This window comes from Patagioenas fasciata, chromosome 11 (genome assembly GCF_037038585.1).
Source record: "Patagioenas fasciata isolate bPatFas1 chromosome 11, bPatFas1.hap1, whole genome shotgun sequence".
Classification (NCBI taxonomy): domain Eukaryota; kingdom Metazoa; phylum Chordata; class Aves; order Columbiformes; family Columbidae; genus Patagioenas; species Patagioenas fasciata.
The window spans coordinates 12775962-12796453 of NC_092530.1; the positions used below are offsets into that span (position 1 = coordinate 12775962).

The following is a 20492-nucleotide window of genomic DNA, read 5'->3' on the forward strand; positions in this document are numbered from 1 at the left end:
CCTCCTCTTTTCTTCCCCCTCCCCCTCTCTTCCTCCTCCTCTTCCCGCCCGAGGCGCGGCCGCTGCCGCCTCTGTCCAGCAGGGGGCGCGGCGGGGCCGGCAGCTGCGGGGCCGCGCGGGCGATGGCGGCGCTTGCGGGCCCGGGGTGGAAGCGGTTGCGGGGCCCGGGGTGGAAGCGGTTGCGGGGCCCGAGGTGGAACCGGCGCCGAACCGGCGGTTCCGCCCCCGCGCTGCCCCCGCAGCCGCTCTGAGCTGCTCTCACGGCAGGGAGTGTTTGCAGCCTCGCTTTGAGCCGCCTCTTGACCTTTAATATCCGTAGGGATGCGTGTGGGTCGGCGAACGCCCTGCACCCCAGCGCCGGTGCAAACGTTAAACCAGGAGTAGGTGCTTTGTGTTTTACGGCACACAGGTACACACCGCTGTACCGTGAGTGGTACGGTAATGGTAATCAATAGACAAAAAGCAATTAACACTGAGCACCAGGTTCTGTGTGAGGTGTTTTACTCCCTTGTGCACCCACTGCCACGTCGTGCAGAATTCAGAGAGTCACAGAATGTCCTGAGTTGGGAGGGACAAGGATCATTGCGTCCAGCGCCTGTCCCTAAATTCACGCCGTGTGTCAAAGGAAGCAATGTGAAAACCAAAATAAATGCTTCATAAAAAAGGGTATCTTACCTACTCTGGAAAAAAAAATATGTTTTCAATTGAATAGCGTCTACAAGGAGAACTTTCTGGAAAACATTTGCCAGCTACTCAGACACTTATTTTTGCCTCTACCAGAAAAACAAAACAAAACAAAAACCAGCAAAACCAAACTCAAACAATAAACCAACAAAAAACCAGCTCTCCTATCCCGCAGCTCTGTATATTACAGCATATTCTATATGAGAACATGGGAACTTGGCCTTACTCTGTTTCCAAATGAGGAGGAGGAGGAGAAGCAGATCTGCTGGGCTTCCACACCCCTTTCCACACACAAGTTGTGGCCGCACATGGTTGAAGTCAGGGGACACTCGGAGTCACTGTTTGCTGCCTGGCTCTGGTTATCGGCCAGTTTGGTAGGCTGGGGATGGAAATGAGAAATGGATTTCTGATTTAGCACTGAGCTGCCATTTCTTACCGATCCGATGTTCCTCCATGTCGGGAGTTCTGACAGATCTGCATCGTCTTCTCTCACGATAGTACAAGTGCAATCGGAGAACGGAACCTGGCACATTCTCGTGTTACTGGCCAAATATTTGCGATTGGATTCTGGATGCATTTCTCTCCGTGGTTACAGAGGAGCTGTTGAGCCTCTGGAGCACATGTGCTTTCTGACCCTTTGTACAAGAGCGATTTTTCAGTTGAGTAGTGTAATATCTTTCATTGTGAGATTCTACTACATTTTTTTAAAATAGCTTAATTTTCCATTGCTCAGAAGCCCCCATCCTTGTCTGTGCTCTAAGAAAAATGCAAGTTTCTTTTTTTTTTTTTTCCATTACTGGCAATATTTTTATCTGAAACCCTCGATGACTCCGGGGTGGCCAATCCATTGGGCTCCGCAACAGAGAGCAGTCACGCTCATGCTGCCGCTTCCTCAGTGTTGCGGCTTCATAATATAGAAAATAATCCAAACCAAAATGCAACTGCTTAATTTTCCTTCTGGTGAAAGAGATGGCAATAAAAGATGCCACCTGACGAGATGGCCTTGTACAAACAGGCTACAGCAAGTGCAGAAAGGAATCGAGGAAACACCAACTATCACTAAATATTATATACATATTATTTTGTTGGCTGCACAAGAACAATAGATTTTCCTCTTAGAGGCATAATATCAATTTGTTCAGTTTGTTTGAGGTTTCGGCCTACCTTGAGAAGGATAATTAAACACTTCACAACTGTTTAATAGAACAAAAATAATACCATGGATTTTATATGAGTAGCCTGGGAATAGAAAACATTGTGCTTTTCTGCCAATAGAGTAGAAAATTTACTATTATGGGTCAGGAAAACCTCGTTGTTTCAATAATACCCAATTTGTGTATTGCTCTTAACTCAATAAATCTTCTTTCATGAAGATAAAATGCTTTCTAAAGTGCACTTTTGAGAGTAATGATTACAGCAGCTTTTTAGTAGGCAGAAAGACAAGGTGCAGCTCATTCGGAATTCCAGCTCGGAGGAGCCGAAGGGCGTTGCAAGAGGAGAGGAGAGGAGGGCAGGCGTCCTGCCAGCGGAACGACCGGTGAGCCCAAAGTTCAAATAAATCATCTTTCCCCTTCTCCACCTGCATTTTTTAGTTCTTTCTGATAAGCCGTGGTATCTACCTCTCGTGTTCCTTGCCAGACCGGCACGGAGCGCGGGGCATTGGGGGAAATGGGAATTATCAGTGCGTTTCTCAAGCAGCTGTGAAAGGGGCTGTACAAACAGATCTGAAGAAACATTCCTTGAAGAATTTTAATCTCCTGGACTTAACTCAGTTTGTTTTAAAGAGATTAAAAAGTACACCATTTATTTTATTAAATTTTGAAATTCCCGGAACCAGGGAATTTTGTGTACCATCATCCTAAATAGATTTTGGTTTATTGCCTTTTCAAAACATACATAAATCTCATGACAATCTCGAAGATTCAGGTAAGTATCGTAAGTAATATCAAAATCAAGCATGTCATCCTCCAGATAGTTTTCTTTCCTCTTATTATGGACAAATTAATAAAATGAATATAAGTGACTTAATTCAGTAGACCTTTTAATTCAACAGGCTTTTAAAAAAATCATAGAATGATAGAATAGTTTGGGTTGGAAGGGACCTTCAAAGGTCATCTGGTCCATGTGTGTGGTTAGAAAATCGTAATTTGAAACAGGAAGGCTTACTTTGGGAAAATAATTTCAGAAATACCCTTCTCCTTTTTGCCAAGAACAGAACAAACATCTTTCTATCATCTTAGCTTGTACATGGTAAAATTTCAGCTTGCTACATTTATCACCATAAGTATTTTTCTGTGAAGTTGCCATCAGAATGTATACTAAAATGTATATAAGCTAGTATTTGGAGTAACAGAGGCATGTGGAAGGCAGGTGCTGAATATAAATTTCCTGAAATAATGTGTCACCACAACTATAACCATTAAGAACTCTTTGAGGTCTCATCTAGTCATTCTAATTAACACAAATGATGAAATACATGAAGTCCCTGGCCATGGTACAGATGAGAGCAGACGAGGGAAGGGAAGCGAAGGGTGAGCGGGCAAACCCATGATAGCCGTAGTGATACGTGGCTTTTTTATGCTTTGTGTGGATGATCCTTTACAATAATTTTGGGAGGGCGAAGAACTGGACTGGATGCCCAAGCAGTCCGTCTTTCGGCATGCGCCGATGCGTCACTTGGCTGGTAGCTTTCAAGCTGGAATTTTAAAAGGAACTCCTTAATTCTATATATCATTACACAGTAACATCTGCCCACCCCAGACTTCTTCTGCCACCCCTCCAAGTGACAGGCCAAGGCTCCAGCCTCCCCGGGCTGGCGAGGGGCCGCCGGGTGCCCTCACACCGAGCCGGGGAACGAGTGCAGGCGATGGCGGGCTTCAGGGCTGCCCGGGGACGGCTCGGTCGGGCCCAGCCCTGAGGGGAGGCGGCCGCTGCCATGGCAGCCCCTGCGGCCCCCGCCCGCCACTCCTCACGCCGTCCCTGAGGCGAGGGGAGCGCGGGGCTTCGCGCCGCCATGACGCAGCCACCCCCTCCGCCGCACGTCTCGCGTGGTTCGTCGAGAACTCGCCTCGCCCCTTTCTTTCTTCTTTTTTTTTAACCATTTTTCTCTCTTCCGGGCCGGGCGGCGCTGACTGCTGGGCCGGCAGCCCAGTGAGCGCGGCGAGGCGGGGCGAGGCCGGGCCGCCCGCCGCCTCCCGCCCGCCCTCCCGCCGCCTCAGCCCCAGCCCGCGCCGCGCCGTCCGCACACACCCACGCACCCGCCCGGCTCCGCATCCTGCCGCCGCCTCGGCTTCCAGCATGGTCATCAAGGTCTACATCGCCTCCTCCTCCGGCTCCACGGCGGTAAGGGGTGCCCCGGGAAAGTTGCACCGGGCGGGAGGTTGGGGGCGCGGGGGCCGGGCAGGGTGCGGGCTCCCACGGCTCCCCTGGCCCGGGGGCGGCGGGCGGGCAGCGGGAGGGGAGGCTGGGGCAGCCGGTGGGGCAGCTTGTAGGGAGGTGTGTGTGTGCTGTGCTGCCGCTGACCGTGAAGAATAAAATGTCATTTTCTTCGTGGTTTCGCAGCTTGTTCTATGAGTTCTGCGTCCCCCGCACCCGGGCTGGCGGTGCCAGGTCTGAGAGGGTGACACGCTTTGGCACCCCTCGTCCTGCCATGGGAAGCCAAAGCCAAATTTTTTTTAAATTATTCTTGCAATTTATTTCTAAATCGTGTCATCCATCGTATCAGTCTTAGGTTTTGATGAATTTATTCCTCTTACATGGAGCGATTAATAGTGGCCGGCGCGAGTGGCTGCTGTCCGAGGAGCCGCAGTTTCTTGCCTTGTGGGAACACCCGGGTTTTGCATCTTACGGTCCGAGTGCCATGTAGGCAGCGCTTGGTCAGAAGTCAGTGTTTTTCAAAAGGAAAATAAGCAAGTAAACAAAAATTTTTGTGCCGAGGTTCAGATGTAGCTCAGAGTGGTTAGTGTCTCCAGGATCGTTTGATTTCTGTTTGGTGTGTGTGAAAGATGCTCTTGAGTCTGAAACCCTGGGGATTTGGTCGCATTTGGTATGAATGTGCTGGAGAACTACGAAATGCCAGTCTTGGGAAATGCCAGCTATTGCAGTTAATGGTCAGTGACTTTTACTGCAAGTAGATAAAGGGACTGGGCCGTGGCTATGTGATGACCTTTCATGCGACTGCTGGGCTGTGTGCTTCATGTGCAGGTTCCCAAATTTTCACGGGACAGTGATATACAAGAGGGTAAAAAAACTCACAACCAAACCCAAACAAAACACTGGATTCTCCTTCTCCAGTTCAGTGCAGTCACTGATCTGTGATCTTCAATAAAATACCACGTTGGTAAGCTCTGCCATTGATGGCTGTGATGCTGGAACCCCTCGTTTAGCTCTAATAACAGAGGCTGAGCCCTGTCGCGGTGAAGTGCGGACAGTGCAGGAGTGTGGACCTCGCGTGCCCCTGCCGTCGCTCTCTTCCCGTGTCATTTTTGTTAATCTTGATGTCAATGCTGACATGGATGTGCTGGTGCTGATTGTGAAAAACAAATGATTATCTGGTGCTGATCTGGAGAGTGTCTTGAAATCCTGAGTATTTCATTCATAAGGGGGGTCCAGTGGGGTTTCTGCCGGGTTTATACAAAATGATCATCTAGAAGGAAAGAAGCGGTCATTAGCAAACTGAAAAAATAATTATTTCTTTCTAATACAGCTGTTAATAGGTTTTGAGTTGACTGATTCAGTTGCTATAGATTTTTATCAGTGACCTCTTGAAGGCAGTTATTGATTTCTGCCTGTGTGGTGATACTAAGCTCCAGGGATGTGACCACTGATCTTGATCCAGACTATGTTTTCCTGTTTTTAAATTAGGTTTTTAGTTATTACTTAGTGGTTTCTGCGATGCTGTCTCGTCTGTGTGTGGATTGTGCACATTACAAGGCTCGATTCTGACTTGCTGCTGCCTTTTGGGCTCTTTTGTGCATCCTCGGCTGTGGAATTTGAATATAGTGTTGGCGTAGTCTGGTTTTGTGGAATTTGAGCATAACATGCACATAATTGCCAGTTTTATGACATATATATATATATATATACACATATACCCATGCATGTGTCTAAAGCTAGTGCAGCTCAAGTAATCTCGTGGTAATGAGCAGGACTTGCACATTCTTGGTTTACTGAGTACACCGAGGGTGTTTCTGTTGGCAGGGATCAGCCAAGTACCTCACCGGGTGGCTGTTTTCTTTCTGGTTTAAGAATTTTAATCGATGTTTCAGACTAAAGCCAAAGGGGCACCTGTCTGGAGGGAAATGTGCTTGCTGGGAACGAGTAATTTTTGTGGGTCTTAAGCCCTTTTGTGAGACAGACTTTGCTCGGAGGACCAGAGGAGCCTTTCTCGGTGCTGAATGTGAAATAACCCACTCAGGGAATGGAAAATCCACATCAGAGGATGTTGCTACAGAGGGATGGAACTAAGTCAAAGCTGTTCCCAGCAAAGCGACCGAACTGGCTAACATCAGCCCTGGAAGGGCTCTCACTCCTGCTTTGTACAGTCGGTGACACCCAGCACTGTGTTATTTTGGTTTTGTGTTTTTTTTTTTTTTAAGGTTAATTTGCTTGAGTAGAAGCAAACCAGAAATAAGTATAAAATCTCCTCTTTCCTACAAGACGTCTGCCCCATTTCTGTAAGCTGGCGAAGCTTTCGTGAGATCAGGAAAGCATCTCCCACTGAATGGGAAAGGGTTTAGATTTCTTCACACCTCCCAGCCTGGGGCTGTAAGTCTTGGAGGCTGCCCAAATTTTGTGGTCTTTTATTGGCAAAGTCATACTTTGTTGTGCAGTATAATTTTCCACATCACAGCGCATAAAATGTTTCCCCAAGACACTGTTCTCTGTGAAGTTCCTATTCAGCAGTATGTATCTGTGAGGAAGAAATATCATACGAAGCTCATGTCTAAGCAAAAGCGTTTGACAAGTATGTTTCAAGGGATTTTGGGTGAAGTTCACTTAATTCCCATGTGCATGTGTCATCCAGAGTCTGGGTGTGTGCGTTACAGCGGGAAGCGTGGCTGCCAAGCTGCCCTCGATGGGTTCTTCAGCGTGAGTTAGTGCTCAGCGTTATCTTTGGTGTGTGTCATGGGTTGCAAAGTCCTGCGTTTGTACTCTGGTAAAGGTGACTGGCTTAGGGTGGTTCATTGCTGTGGTTCACATAAGCAGAGATAACTGAATATACTGGAAGTGTATACTTAAAGACTTGGCCAAAGTATGATTATTGCAGTCTTGGTCTGGCCTCCTATTTGAATTTCACCCCAGAAATCATAATGTAGTGGTTACGGCACCAGTTTTCTGCTGTATTTGGAAGTGTTGTAGGGAAAGACGCCCTTTCTCTGTCATCTTTCTCAGTGTGAATGTTGTCCTGGTGAGTTGTGTGCTGGGCAAGGATGCACAGGGGGTTGTAATTATGAAGATGAGCTGTATGCACCAAACGTGGGGACATGCACGTGTGGCTTCTGTCCAGGAGTCTGCCTGAGTTACAACTGAAGTGAACAGTGTTACTTACTGTGAGACAGCGTTGGAAGCTACAAACGTAAAATGATGGAGGCAAATTCAGGAGCACCCAGGCGCTGACTCGAGCCAGGACTGTGCAGGCTGTGAGAGTGATTTGACTGTAGACTTGTATTCAAATCCTCAAGAGATGAGAGGAGGAGAGGCCAAAGAGTAATTAGACTCTTGCTCCTGGAAGAAAAAGGATACAGGGAGGGAAGAAACTAAATTGCACAAGTCCAGTCTGTGATTGTCTCCATTAGCATTTAGGTATTCTGTGGGTTTTTTTGGGTAAGAGATTACCCCATCTTTCCTGCAGCACCAGAAGCACGGCTGTGCAGTTGGATTACTGGTTTTATTGATCTCGTGTTGAAAGGAGCCAGCTGTTTAAATTCTTTTCGGTGTTATGAGTGTCCATTTGTTGCCAACAACTGCACTGGTCTTTGACTACGGACTTTGTCCGAGAGAATTATGTTTATTCATCCGCCGTCTCCCCGCAAGCTCCAGGAGTGTGGATGGAACCTGGAGGCCACGGCTGTGGAAGTGCCAGCGCTGGCAATGCTGGGCTGAGCCCTCCCAAGTGCCACCAGCCCTGTGGGCCACGGAAACGGCTGCATCGAATCCCCGGTGTCTCCTTGGAGCCAGACACTTCGTGTTTGTGGTTTACAGCCCGTGCTCCCATCTCTCTGAGCTCTCCCCCCTCGCTTGTTTTGATGGCTGCGTGGGTGGTTTTCCTTCCTCGCCTCCTGCGGCGACAGCAGACACGGCAAAAATAAGATGATCTCCGGAATCGGTGTCAGAGTCCTGTGTTACACATCAGACTCACTGCTGTTTAGGGATGGTTTTAGAGAAGAAAGGAAATTTTAGTTTATGTTTTCTGTTTGCAACGTTAGGGATGTGGGGGTTTCTTGTATTGTTTTCTTGCTTGGGAAAGGATCTAGGTCTTCTCCTCCCCACCCACCAGGAAATGAAGAGGAGAGTGGCCTGTGGTCTGAAGAACAAATGCTTGCAATTGCACTGACTCTTTTATTTTCCCCCACATAATCCAGTAAGGCACAGGAGCACCTTCTGGTGCTGCTGGGGATATGTAGTGGCAAGGGCCTTCTGGAGCATTACAGGTTGCAGCTGAGGGACAACAGCTTTGGAGAAGAGCAGCTGGAAAGGAGCAGAGTTGTGTGTACCCACCAGCTCTTGTCCCTCTCAACAACTTGGGGCTTTGCAAGGGCTGGTGAAGCCGCTTTGTCTTTCCAAAGCAACCTCCAGCAATGCGGCTACTGGGGAGCTCTTTGCATCCGGCGTTTTTATCAGTGTGTGTTATAAGTGTGTTTGTTCCGCAGTCATGTTCAAGGTTGCGAATGCGTTGTCGGAGCCCGGATGTGCATGGTCACGTTTGTCATTTCGGACGTTCTGGAGCTGCTGCTGAACTTCCATCGGTCTGGGTGGCTCTGCATATCAGTGCACTTAATGTGAGAAGAAAATAATGATATGAATCTTTTATAAATAGTCTTGTCATATGGTGCAAGTTGAGGCAAAACCATGGATTATGGGGAAAATAAGCTGCATCTGTAGTTTTAAAAACAATCTTATGAGTGTATATGTATCCTTGTGGTACATAGCTCATGCAGTTTATATTCTGTGGGTGAGAACTGACTTGTTGGTAGGCTTGGTATTGATTTTTAAACCCGTCTCTTGTATAAACATAATATGCATGAAGTACTTTTCTGGATACCCAGTGTTAACCCAACTTAATCTCTCTCAATAAAATGGTATGAATTGTTCTGAATTAGAGCTCTCGGGGTGGAAGACAAAATATGCAGCGCAAATCCAGTGAGGCATTTAACTAGGATACGTTCCATCTGCTTCCTGGCTTGTTTTTTTAAAGTCATTGTTCCAAACTCTAGATAACTCAAATGTTTTTCTTAAAATATTATATTCAAGTTTTTAATAGAGCCAGAGTTTATATCAGCTGCAGTTGTTGCAATAGTTTTAATATATCAAAATAAAAAAAACATTCTACTGTGCTTAAATAACACTTTTCTGGCAGCATGAAGAAGATGGGAAATTATAGTCCCCAGTTGAGGGTGGGAAAGCCTTTTTGCTGCGTCTGTAGATTGTATCTGCAGGTGTGACAGTGTTTATTTTGAGATGGTGCACCAGGATAATGTCTTTCTTGGGAAAAGCTGAACGTCCTCAGTTTGCATGGGCTTTGCTGGGACCCTGAACCGCAGCCCTTAGTGAGATACGATCCACACCGTGTCATGTCAGTGCTAAGCACTCGTGCTTTTTTAATAAATATTTGCAGAGTTGAACAAGTCAGTTTTCTTGTCCTGAGGCATTAAAGTTACACACAGAAAATTCCTGTGGAAGTCAGGGAATTGGCATGTGTGTAACGAGCAGAGGATGCCAAAAACAAGAGTCTCTGCAAGGTTATTCTTATTCCTCCCAGAGGAGGAGGAACTGAGGAGGGAGGAGACGAATGGAAGTAAACAAACATTGATAGATTTCATCTGCTCAAGTTTAAAACAGAACTAAAATATTCCCCTATATTAAAAAAAGAAGAGCCAAGGGTGTGTCATGGTCGTAGCTGGAGAAACTCTGCCTCCTGTAGCTGTGCTTTGTGCTCCACGACCCCTGAGCTGCTGAGAACCGTTCCTGGCACTAACCAGGGATCTGGGACCCCAACCCACAACTTCTATCAATATTATGCTATTCATGAATGTTTTTACTCAAACATGAAAACACAGTGTTAACGACATTTGATTAACCCTAGTCATATTCAGGGGCGACCTTCAGTTTATGATTAAATTTAAAGTACTTTTGTTGGTCAGATATTTAATCAACCCTGAAAGAGCTTTAATTGTAATGCTTATCTTCTATGATTAGTCGCAGAAAAAAGCCTCCATCCAGGAGCACGTCCTTTCCAGGACAGCACCTCCTCCTGACTCTAAAGGCCTATTTTCTGAAATTCAGAAGGTAGTAAAGTGTTTAAGCCACCAGAAGCAAATGTGAAGGGTTAACCCTGAACTGCAGACTGACAAGGCGAATGCTGTCTGGATCCAGCCAAAGTTTTCTTTGTATTCCGACTTACAACTTCTGCCTGTTGGGCTTAGTTTCCCCTGTGAGAAGTGGATGTGGCGATATGGTTTCTTTAATCAGCTATCTGAAGCTTAGTTTTATTTGAGGCTCTTTTTCCATATGTGAATGCTGCCTTGCTTTAAATTCTGAAGGCACTCAAGTGTGAAATTTTAACTATTACCTGTTGAGGGACCTATTGTTTGAATTGCTATGGTGTCGGAGTGAAGAAAGGAGCCAAAGGCAGCAGTGGCTTAAAAAAAGAATCTTGGGGAAATTGGGAAGCTACAGGCTGTCTTCTTGTGCTGGACAAGTTGATGTTATTCTTTGTGAGACTCCTTCCCAGCAGCCACATGGCCAGAGACAGAGTGCAGGGAAGAATCCATCAATACACTGTTGAAGAAGAAACCCGTGCCTCATGGCTGAGCTACCTGGAGCAGCCACTGAGCCTACAAATAAGGGTGATCCCCTAATCCTGAATCTCTAGACTTCCAGAAAGTTTTGTGCAACCTTTGACCAGATTAAAAATCTTATTTTTTCGTAAAGAAACAAAGCAGCTGGGGGTTAAGAGGAAAGGATTTTTTTTTTCCCCTGTCTTTTTGGCTTATATAATTGATTCCATACCAGTTATATAAACCAGATAACAATCAAGACTTTGCAATATACAGGCAGCTTTTGCAATATGCAAAAGTTACGAGAAGATCCCACAGAGATTGGTGCTGTACCCTGAGTGATCTGGGAAAGGTACGATGTGACGGGCTGTTGGTGAAGTGATGGTGCCCAGGTGGAAAAGTGAGAAGAAACAGTCGTCATCCTGGTTTAAGATAACCAATACTGGTTAGCAGAGAGGTCTTGGAGCTGTACTAGGTAATTCTACCAAAAATATCCTGCTAGTGGTCAGAAAAAGCAAACAAAATGTCAGGAATTTTTAGGTTGGGAGGGGGCAAAGGGGGAAAAAGAAACAATGCCACTGTATAAATCTGTGCTGAGTCTGTGTCTTTAATCAACTGGAATTGTTGTCTTTAAATGATATTAAAAAGTGAGAAAAGATATGAAGCAGGGTGAGGTGTTCACTGTAGAGAGGATGACCAAATAAGGTCAAATTTTGCAGTTGCGAAATAAAAAGCTGCAAAAGTACAAAAAGTGGTCAAATCATGTCAGGTATGGGAGAACAAGTAAGAAGTGATTAATCGTAACTTTTCCTAATGCAGCAACCAGGGCAGAGCACGTGAGATTAGCCTGTGGCAGGTTTGGAATAAATGAAATGCTTTGTTTAACAACATATAGTTTAATGGAGAAACTCATTTGCCAGAGAAAGTTGTGTATGGCAAAATTTGCGTGGGTTCAGGAAGCAGTGAGACCAATTAAGGGGGAAAGTCTATTAAAGGCTATTAAACATAATTATTACACCTCTGACTCAGAACTGCGGATTATTGGACTCTGGGAAAGTATAAGATCTCGGGGTAGGCAAGGGTTGCATCCAACCCAGTAAAGCTGCTCTTCTGGTCTTGGATGAAGTTGGCTCTGGTCCCAGTTCCATTTAAGAACATGTTGTCCAGGAAAAACGTTTGATGGAAAAGAATAAAGAATATATATGTGTGTGTTTGGGATGCGTTGGTTTGGTTTTAATTTGGTGGTTACTACAAATGCCTGCAGTTGTAAAAGTATTAGAAGGCTCTGGACATTTAGGTGTAACTGAAAATTTCCCCTGAAATGTAAACAGATTCTGTATCTGGTTTATATTCAGATATACCAGTGCGACTGAAATTGTACGTCTCGCTGCTTTGCAAACTCTGAGATGCTGTGAGAGACCATAGAAATGAAAGGAACTTTTAACTATATTTGTCCCCTGTATCTTAGAAACCAGATGGGGGGGAAAGAGAGAAGTTAATAATAATTCTCCTCTTCGTTTCCATCTCAACAACTGCCGGTCAGTTCAGGAGTTGAGGACGGGGCTGTAAGAAATGTTGTGTGAAGCTCTTTGTTCTGCAGTAGTTGCAAGATAAACACTGAAATCTCAAGGTTTGGCCATTGAGTAAGGCTTTGCACAGGGCAGACTTGCCTTTACATCTCCTATTTTACATAGAATGAAATGCACAGTGGGATCCACATGGGAACTGGGGTGTTAGGAACCGGGGTCACCATGAAGCAAGTTCTCCCAGGTGACACAAATCCTTCAGCTCGGCTGTGACTGGGGAAAGGTTTCCACTAATCCAAGCTGAAACTTCACTCTTTTCCTGGGCTCTTGGGCAGACAGGGAGATGTGATTGAGAGCTTATAGGAGTGAACGTGGCTGTTCTTCATGCGGCTCATCGCCAGGCACAAACTCAGCATTTCTTACATGCAAAATGACAGCAGGTGAATCCAAAAACAACATGGTTTTGCAGCATGAAGAGCAGATGCTGACATACGTCAGGTTTAGACCTAGGCAATAAGGTAGGTGTGTCAGAAACCCCTGCTGCCTTAGGCATAGGTCAAAATAAATTGGCAAAGCCCAATGTAAACAGAAAACAGGCAGCCTCTGGGGAAAATAATAGTTTTCACATAAAACCACATTTTTATGAGAGTAGTAGTTTCCAGGCAGGTTTAAACAGCACATCTGTATTCACCTCATGGGCTGAACCTTGGGCTGTGCAAATGTCCCTGGGAGTTTTGCCATGGACAGAGTTTTACTCCTTAGGAAATATTTAATGCTGCTTATCCAGCATCATTCCTGTGCACATGTACAACATTCAAATGTACTTGGCCTGAGCAGCAGCTGCAGAGCAACTGTCAGAACAGGAGAGGAGCAGAATAGCTCCACAAATGAATTAAAAATACATCCCAAAACCTTCTCAGTGGATATACACAGAAATGAAGTTCAAGTGAAGCTGATTTATGGATAATGGATGTAGAATTTTTATTTTCTTTTGTTTCCCCCTGGGCAGGAAATACCATATATGTGAGGAGATATAAAAAGATAAAAAGGGCCAGGTTTGCAGACTTACTTGTTAGTGACCTGATCATCCTGATTAAGAACTAGAAATTCCTTTCCACCCTGTAATGCAGATAAGCAAGTCTCATGGTTCTGGTGGCAAAGTCCACGAAACTTTTGTACTTGAAAAATCTTTCTCTAAATTTCTGTTTCCTTTCATCGCAGTAAAATGTACTGGGAGGTAGCTGTGAAAACCTCTGTTTTACCCGCTGACTGCTGAGGTTTGCATTGTGCGTTCTGTGAAAAGATCAAAACAGGTCCATAAGGTTGTGTTGGGGAATGTTCCTTCCAGGAATGCACACCTGGATAAACTGAGGAGCAGCTGGACAGACCGCTGTGTCTCCCACATAATGATTTGGGACCAAAATTAGCAGCTTGCAAGGCGTTAGGAATAGCCGTCATCTTACACTGCCCGTTGCCGAGTGTTAGGCTGAGGCTGAAGAACATCAGGGGAATGAAGCTATTTTGGCTGCTCGCCCAGGCCTGGAGAACTCCATCCTGCAGCAAATAAACAGCTGGGGGATCTAATCTTTTACAAAAGAAAATGCAGTGTGTATGTGTCTTAGTTTCTGATCGTGGTACGCGGGTGCTAGCTCGCACGGAGGCAGAAGGAAGCTTGTGGTTTAAAAAAAATAAAAGAAAACAAAATAAGATCCCATGGTGACAGGAGTGATGTAAAAAACTTAGAAAAGACAGTGGGGAGTTGGGAAGTGGCCTCCAGGTAGTGGCCGTGTTGGTGGCCGTGTCAGTGGCCGTGTCAGTGTCCGTCCCTGCCACCAAGGCACGGGCAGCATCTGGATCAGTGCCCGTGGTCCAGGGTGGAAGGTGGCACTTCACTTCGGGGTGCAGTGGATGAGAACAGCTTGTTGATGGGAAGGACCTTACTGTGTTGGAAAATGCTCCATTTTTTATTGAATTCTTCTAAAGAGTGACTTCAGGATGTCCCCTTGAGAGCAAACCCCCAGGCGTTGGCCCTCCCAGCTGTTGCAAGCACAAGTTGGCCAACTCCTGGATTGCTTCAGCTACCGCAAGAATGATAAACTGCCAAGTGGCCAGTTCTGTGAACTTTCTATTTATCTCCCTCCCTACCCCCCTTAAAGACACAGCCTCTGAAGTTACAATATTTTATCCAAGTCCGCACTAAAATACAGAGGGTATCTGGGGCCCCCGGGGTGATCTGTGCTTGTAATGTACTCGGGCAAATTAAGTGGTCACAAAGCTAGTGCCAATACAGATTGTTCTCTGCTAAATCTTTCGTCTCCAGGATGCTTTGGTGTGGCTGTGCTGACCTGCTGTTCTGCCTGACACTTTTTGGAAAGAGAAGGAAAACTTGTATTTAATCCACAGTTTTTCTCTTAATCCCCTCTTCCTTTCTATTATGATATTTAGGTATTTTAGTTCAGGGGAAAAAAGCTTTCTTCTCATGAAAAACTTATTTGATTTAGTTTTAGAATAGCAGTTGTCAAAAAAGACTCTTTTGCTAAATAATGTCTGTGGTATATCAGTTCTTCGAACGTAGGAAGTAAGATCAGAAGCACCTGGATTTAGCGTAGGATCCCTGACATCATATTCTATTTCTTCTTAAAGTAGTTTTTTATTTAAAGATAATAAATGCCTGGCAGTGTAACAGCAATTAATACTGCAAACTTTTAGTCTTGTCAGTTAATTTAGTCTCTCTGTGTGCTAAACCATACAGGAAATAAACCTTCTTTTTATAGGAAACCACGGGAGCCTTGTGCAATACTTGTCTGTGCTTTTAACTCCTTTCCTAACCTGGGTTCATCTCGTCAGACAAACAAAACAAAAATTGTTTTTCCTCTCTGCTCTCTTTGCCATGCCGGGCTCCTCATCGCCGGCATAAACCCACAGATTCTGAAAGATAACTACATGAGCAGCTGTTTCAATAAACCCCCCAAACTGCAGCCCTGTGCTACGGTGCGTGTTGGTCCAGGGCTGTTTTCTCAGGCTGGAAATAGGAGCCAAGTGCTGTGCAGAGCGTGGAGACTGGAGCTTCGGGTGGAACGAGGTGGGACCTGTCCTGTTTTAATTGACATAAAGTGACAGCCACCAGTTTTCATTGGATGTAGTTGCTGCCAACGCTGCGTGGGCTTCTGAGACCTGTCCTGGGGCCTTCTTACAAAAATGAAGATAGAGGAGGAATAATTCTGGCTTTCAGAGGGAGACTGCCTGAAAAAAAATTGACTGAAAACATGACAACGGTGGTGAGGGCCAGGCTTTCAGGACCAAAGCCCTTCTAAAAGTTTTGAGAGCAAGCAGTCAGGTTTTCAGTGGCGTCCTCGTTGCCTTTTCCCCCGTTTTTTTCTCAGCCACATTGAGAACTTTTGATACGTAGCAATTTGTTGTGTTCCGGAAAGTTTTCCGTGGGTCATGTGATACTGAGGCTGATAAATGGTGTGTGTTAAATTGCACTATAGTCAGTGCATAAAGCCTATCTATGTGGCTGGACTGGGGTGTGTTTGATACCATTTGTGCAAACAGCCAGAAATGATCCCTAACCCAAATAACCAAGTAGATAAGCTGTGATTTGAAAAAAATAATTATTCCTGCCAACTGTTTGGGAAAAGAAGCTCTGAGAGGCGAAGGGTGCATTGAGAATTGTTCAGGGAGTCTGATGGAGGCAGCTTAGACTTAAGAACTGCTCCCAGGTCTGGTGCTGGTGGGATAGCATCTCCTCCCTGTGGGGTGGACCAGGTGCAGCACTTAGTACTGATACTAACCTGTAAGACTTTGTTGATGTACAAGTAGAAACGTTACACAAGGTTTCTTGAAGCTTGCAGTTTGCTCCTGTTCTGCCTGAGCTGTACCAGACAACTAACCCTGCGAGCATCAGTAATGATAAATGAGGGAGAATTCAGAAGCTGTGACAACAGGTTTGTTGGCAGATTTCTGCTTTCCTGCTGACCGCAAACCTTGCTCAGATAAGTGGAATTGCTGGAGATGCTCTGGCTGATACACAATGAGTTCATTCCAGACCCTGGGGCAGTTTTTGTTAAGCAGGCAGTGGGGTTTGCGCTTCCTTCTCCCGGGTAGGATTGGAAGCCTGGTGGTTGCTTCAGGATAATGCGATGTGTGTTTGATTCCTTCATCTGCTTTTCCTGCTGCTCTTATGTTTACGATGTTCAGGAATTATCTTAGTTTTATAGTGGCTTTTGGGAGGAGCAGGTTTGTTTGTTTTTATTTGACCCTGTGCAGAGTTTGGATGCTGTGACTAGATGCACATTGGAGTCCAGGGACATACAGGCTGCCAAGCTCCAAGGCTGCTGCAGAAAACCACTGTGCGTAATAAATGAGGACTTCATATTCTGCCGCTGCTTATGCTTTGTGAATGGATAACCGAGATAATGGAGCCTGTATTCCTGCAGTAGGAAGCTGTCTCTCTGTTGGTTTTGGACCAGACGAGCAGTTTTCAGGCTTAATAAAAGTCAAATGCCACAAAAACTGCTTCGAAAATTGCCGAGGGTCAATTTATTTTGTATTGTCATAGTGCTGTTTTCCTTTTGATTATGACAATTCTGGGTGCTGTGATGGTTTCTGGATGGTGTGAGTGCACATGGAATCATGGAATAGTTTGGGTTGGTATGGACCTTCAAAGGTCCTCATACCACCCCTGCCATGAGCAGGGACATCTTCAGCAGCTCAGGTTGCTCAGAGCCCCGTCCAGCCTGGCCTGGGATGTCTCCAGGGATGGGGCATCCACCACCTCTCTGGGAACCTGGGCCAGGCTCTCACCACCCTCACGGTGAAGGATTTCTTCTTTATGTATCATCTAAATCTACTCTCTGTCAGTTTAAAGCCATCACCACTTGTCCTGCCACTACATACCCTTGCAAAAAGTCTCTCTCCAGCTTTCTTGTAGGTCCCCTTTAGGTGCTGCAAGGCTGCTATAAGGTCTCCCTTGAGCCTTCTCCAGGTTGAACAACCCCAACTCTCTCAGCCTGTCCTCACAGCAGAGGTGCTCCATCTCTCGGATCATTTCTGTCACCCTCCTCTGGACTCTCTCCAACAGCTCCATGTCCTTCTGATGTTGTTGGCCCCAGACAAACAAAAATCTAATCTCTTGATGTACATAAGGGATCTGCGTTTGGGGTTTGACCGATGGTCCCCACAGGCACGGAACATCAGCTAGCATGGTGACATGCTTAGGGGTGTTGGCAAGCCACAAGCATTACAGTTTAAAAATCCAAATAATATATGTTAACTGTCCATTTTGTATATCCCAAACTCCTTTGTATTGAAGTTCTCCGTTTTAACCATGTAGCTCCTTCCACTGGGAGAGTCTCATCCAATCAAAATGTTTCTGTGATTCTGTGAATGTGTTTACAGCTGAGGAGACACAGGTAATTAGGGAAAACCTTTCCTTAAGGAAAGTGAACATGTGAGACACATGCATGTTTCTTTTAGCACGATGAGTTAATCCATATTTGTGATAAAACCATGAAATAATGTTCCATATTCCTTCTATACTTCTGTTTTTGTAACAGGCAGTGGCTGGAGAAGAGCCTTGGCATCCTGACTTCTGCATAACTTTGATTTTGGCAACAGTGACTCTTCTTAAGCACTTTACAGAATTAATAAAACCATCTAAAGTAGACAGCAGAGGGTTGTTTAATTTACTTTTTTGGTGAGGGTGCTGATATCCTGACTAAAGGCATGTTGCATCTGCTCTGCACAGTCATCCAGAACGTTTGTGAGTTTAGTGCATCGGGCCAGGAGGCTTGTGGCTGAGCCGGGCTCTGTGGCAAACCAAGCAGGACGCTGCCGGTGCAGTACGTGAGCCTTGGCAGGCCAGGAAATGTTAATGAGCGGCTGAAAAAAACTATTGGGGAGCAGCCAGTGAGGAGGAGAGTTAAAGGGGAATGCACAATGTCACCCTCCTTTTCCTTGCAGCCAAAAGAGAGAAAGATTGCTTCTGAATTTGGTGGCATCAGTAGGAAAAGAAGGGGGTTTTCTGCTGACAGAGGACCATTTGCATGTACTGGAACAAAATCTGAAGTTTATTAAATAGTTCTTTTAATCATTGTCCTCAGGTGTTGCCAGTGATAAGATGTTCTGTGCTAGAAACCGGGTAGCACTGCAACGGTCCTTGACAAGCAGGAATAAAAGGATGAATGGAATCATCCCCCCACCTCCTCCAGTGCTTGGATATTATCTGTTAAGAGCAGAATTTGACTTAAGCTGTGATAATACGCTAATCCTTGGGGTACCCTGATAGAGAGTAGGTTTAAAACACATTAAAAAGTAATCAAGCCTTCATTAGGCAGTGCTGCTACTGCTGTTTGCCAGAAGCTGGGAAGATATAAATAAGGAAATGTTGCTGTCCTCACACTTGACTAATGGGTAAAGGAATCTGCTTTTGGCCACTGCTGGAGGAAAGTAGCTAAACAGACATTTGATGTGATGCATCAAGTCACTTCTGACCTATTTATGGCCTTTTAGTATCTTTCTTACTGGAATTTGACTGTAGTAGAGCTTTGGTAGAATGGGCTGTGTTGGATGTCTGACACAAACCCAACGGCATTCAAAAATCCCACTGCAACATTAAACTCTAATCCTGTGTACTTTTAAATAAAAGAATCGATACCATTTGAGTCCGAATATTTTTGACTGTTGATACCATGCAACATGAACAAAGGTGAACTACCTGTACATTTGCTTCTGTCAGCTGCTCATGTGGTTTTGCCCACAACAGGATCAAGGGGTTGCTTAATGTACTCCAGCTTTGCTAGCAGGTATCTACTTCTGTAGGTACCAAGTGGCAAATACCCCAAATCACCGTGTGGTGCAACTGCAAAGAGCCCATTTCTGAGCAGTTGCTTTCCATGGTGATTGCACTTGTACTAATTACTTATTCGTTCCTTGAACTTCCATAGCAAGTCAGTGACGTGGCAACTGGGAACCTGCTGTCCTGGGCTGTGCCCAGCAGAGGAGCCAGGCCTGTGGTACAGGCTGAGCTTTGCAAAGCAGGCTGAGGGGACTAAAAGCCGAACTCCTGCTGGGGATTTTCTTCTCTTTGCAGCCCATGTCGAGGAGTAAATAAAAATAAGTGTGAGTTGGGTCTGTAAGTGCCTTGGGCTCCACTGAGAGTCCTGATCCCCAGGACTTTATTACATGGAGGTGACATTAACTTTTGTGTTTGGTTCTTCTGGTAGGAAAAGGTCTGTTGAATGCACTGGGGTCTTTTGTCTTGGGTTTGCTTGGTGTGGGATTTAAGAAATGTTTAGGCCCTGGGTTATTGGATGAGTGCACTTACAATGGCATTCTAATCCATAAAAGCAGCTTTTATTTTTGTTTTCGTGAATCAGCTTTTCCATTTATGTAATTTTCTATGGTTTCTGGAGCAAGCTGTGGTTTTGTTTTGGGAAGTACAGACTTTGTCCTTTGTTCTAGTGATATTCTTGGCTGTGCCGCAAAACCCGCTCTGGTGTGGTACCTTACGGCTGGATAAGGCCCCGTTGCTGGCAGACCACGAGCTGCCAGATGGGATGTAGCCTCCAGGTTCAGCTGTAAAAACCTTTCACTAGCCTGGGTTTTTTCACCCAACCCTACTCTGGTGGGTTTGTGTCCTTTCACCCCAGCACTTTTCTCTGCTTTTAAAAAGTGTCTTTCAGAACCACACGTTAGAAATGAGTCTCATGGCACGTGGTGCTGATGCAGCCCGGGGTCAGTGGGTGCCTGGTGGTGAGAACCATGTCCACATAAACAATTTTTAAGCTTTTTGGGGCAAACCACATCAAGACAGGGCTGCTGTGTGCAGGTTACATATTGATGGGCTTTCCCAAAGGGCCCCAGAGGGAGAGAGTAAGTACGTATGGAGCCCATCTGGACACTGTCTAATTATGCAAAAAAAAAAGCAGCACAAGTACAGCGTGAGCTTTCCCAACCCTCTGTGTTTGATTTTAGGTCACGTAAGTTCATGGTGGTTTTGCTGTATTTGTCCTCGATCTCATTACTTACCCACCAGAAACCAAAATGGGAGAGAGAACGATGACATTACAACGTGCAGCACTCGGCTTAAAATAGCCAGAACAAATAAGTGGTTTGAGTTCTATAATGATAATTGCCCAGACCTAAAAATAGGTAGATGTTCCACCAGGCAGAAGAAGGAAGAGTGGGACACAAATGGCTGGGAGACACCTGCAAAGCTCTGATCCAGCAGGTCACTGCTGGAGGTGCCTACAGGTTTCCCACCCTTTGACCACCAGCACCA

The 20492-nt window shown here is 45.5% G+C and overlaps 1 protein-coding gene across 1 annotated transcript in view; it reads left to right on the top strand.

Moving 5' to 3' along the window:
• The first annotated feature begins 3834 nt into the window (after nucleotides 1-3834).
• Nucleotides 3835-20492, top strand: part of SH3BGRL (SH3 domain binding glutamate rich protein like) — a 31409-nt gene continuing 14751 nt past the window's right edge. Inside the window, exon 1 of the mRNA XM_065846861.2 lies at nucleotides 3835-4026. Within this exon, the coding sequence (XP_065702933.1) occupies nucleotides 3982-4026 (45 nt within the window). The 5' untranslated portion in view covers nucleotides 3835-3981. The remainder of the gene's footprint in view (nucleotides 4027-20492) is intronic.